Source organism: Eptatretus burgeri, chromosome 1, assembly GCF_056783735.1.
Source record: "Eptatretus burgeri isolate ZD-2024b chromosome 1, Ebu_testis_v1, whole genome shotgun sequence".
Taxonomy (NCBI): Eukaryota; Metazoa; Chordata; class Myxini; order Myxiniformes; family Myxinidae; genus Eptatretus; species Eptatretus burgeri.
The window spans coordinates 123,703,615-123,706,114 of NC_140961.1; the positions used below are offsets into that span (position 1 = coordinate 123,703,615).

At 41.6% G+C, this 2,500-nt stretch overlaps 1 protein-coding gene across 6 annotated transcripts in view; it reads right to left on the reverse strand.

The window, feature by feature from the left end:
- MSRA (methionine sulfoxide reductase A) overlaps positions 1 to 2,500 on the reverse strand; it is a 389,740-nt gene that overhangs the window by 253,371 nt on the left and 133,869 nt on the right. For 4 of the 6 annotated variants that reach the window (XM_085896764.1, XM_085896754.1, XM_085896791.1 and 1 more), the window contains exon 2: positions 478 to 606. The exons of the other annotated variants lie outside the window; for them this stretch is intronic. In XM_085896764.1, coding sequence (XP_085752890.1) covers positions 478 to 606 — 129 coding nt within the window. The remainder of the gene's footprint in view (positions 1 to 477; positions 607 to 2,500) is intronic. 6 annotated transcript variants of the gene reach the window in all.

Consider the following 2,500-nt stretch of genomic DNA (forward strand, 5'->3'; position numbering starts at 1 on the left):
CTGTGTGAAATCAGCTTGGAAGACCTTCTTCATTTTTTTTTTTTTTTGGTGTACAAAATCAAGGCTCATGGAAGAGCTGGAATGTATATTTAATGGTCTTATACTAAGCTTACAGAGCAAGATGAAACAGATGAATGAATGGATTAGATGGATGGTCATTCTATGCAATATTTAATGTCAATCCAAATGAAATGGTAATATTCAATATGTTCAGCATCATTTTTGCATTCCTTTTTTAAACACAATTGTACTGTTCAATTAGGAAGTCATGAAAGCATCACGTTTTTCCATTCGTTGGGGAAAGGTGGAGGGAAAAGGGGACAGGGCGTGGGAGGGGGAGAGGAGCAGTTGACCATTGACATTTGGCAACAGTGCATATTCACGTAGTTGGATTACGAGAAACAGTTTCCAAGTGAATATCATGTTACGGGAAAATTGACGGGATGGAAAGGTAGCTGAAACGTAGCATTTAATCACCTTCAAGCTGTCTGGTCTGGGCGTGGTTCCCGACATGACTAAAAACCATCATCCTGGTGTTTTTCAGGCAGGGCATTGCATCGGTGTGCAGACAGTCCATCGCAAGGGTAGTGAAGCCGGCTGTTTCGTCTGAAACCATTCAATTTTACAATATCAAGATCGATGAAAAGAGCAGTTGTGTGTGTCGACACCCTCACCGAACTATAAATTCCTCACACAACCTACAACCAACAAGGTCAAAGCATCATCTGCACAGCCGTACCTCAGCGATGATGTCACCGGCAGACTAAATAAGTTTAGGAATTAAAGTGTGTATTTGCTAAATCGAATATATTTAACATTTCTGAATCAAACAAAATTAGTTTAATATCAATGAGTTGACACATGCACGTATGCATGCACGCACACGCACGCACGCACGCACGCACGCACGCACGCACGCACGCACACACACAATATTCTTTGCAAATAAATGAACGTGCATCCTGCTGCTTCTTCCCACCCACATGGCTGCAACATTTTCACAACACTTTCTCAACTGCAATATTTTGCAAATTAAGCCTCTCCACAAGCACGATGCGTTTGCCAACACACAATTGTGTAGCCATGGCAAAATGACGTCATGTCTATGGCTACAGACATACCCCACCATTTGTGAAAGTTTTTGGTTGGAGGTGAGGGGGGGGGGGTGCAGTGAAGATGAAGTTGGCAGTTAAGAAAAAAACCCCCCCAAAAAAAGAACAGAGCATCGGCTCTGACAGATGGTGCTGTTCCATCCACGTGCCTTGAACAATGGGGGCAGGGGGTCTTATTAAGACTAGTACGCCCCCTCCCTCTTCTGTCGATCTGAGTAGCGAGTGTGATTACATTTGGGTGCATCAGTGACCCTGGGTCAGCTCCATCTGCCGTGGTTCCTCAAGGCAACCCACTACCGTTGTTTCGGTTCGACTCGACTCGGTTTTGCATCTTTTCCGGGTGTTCTGTGTCGTTAAAGCTTGACCTGAGCCTGCATCCCACATCCCACATCATCACACGTATACGCAATGGAAGAGAAAGTTGTGTGACTTTTACATATGATTTCAACACAATGGACCATTTTGGTTGCTTCCTTAATTTGAGTCTTCGTTTTGTTCTGTACCAGATCGTTTTGTTTAACTGTTTATTATCTTTTCGCTATCAAAAGCGTTAATATATTTTTAAACAAATTGGCTTGTTGGAAAACCAATATTGTTCCATTGTAAATGTCATGTATCGTTATTGAATTTTGAAGGCTTTTAATCGAGCTTAATATTTCAATCATATTCATATTCGAATCTGGTTAGCTCCTTTTGTTTCATGCTAATTGCACATTAAGGTTGTAATTTTTTTATATTTTTTATATCGCAATGCATTATTACCCCATGCGTGTGAAGCGAAAAGCAGCGTTATGGTTAAGCAATTGGTTCGCTTCTGTCTACAAAGGTAAATTTATGATCGAAGAACAACTTTTCGTATATATTCGTATGCAGCCAGTGGCTGCTTTGCTGCATCATTTTCTGGGGGTGTAGCTGTGCCGCTGATGCAGTGCCCCTGTTCCCAGTATGCTGGTGCTCGTTATGCCAAACGCAGAAGGATGACAAGCCGAGTCAATCCACCTCGTGTTAATTGAACGGCCCTACAGAGACATAAATTCAAGACCATAAGATCTTAAGCCAGCCACCTTTTAAAACGTTAAGCCAACACCAGGCTTGAGAAACAACTTGATTTCAATTGAATGATATATTTTGAACACGAATCGGACCACGAATCGGAAAAGGAACCTGTAGTTAGCAGAACTTTGGCTCAGAATTTGTCCCGAGAGTGCATACACAGAGGGGAGTGAGGTAATTTCTTTTATTGTCTGCCTGTTTGGCAGTCAAACAAAATTAAAAATCATTCCAAACAAGAAACTTACTGTTTTTTTAAGGATGACACAAAGGACACAAACAACAGGCACAAATAACTAATGTAATGAGTTAAATAAGTGGTGTAAAAGACACTGTGT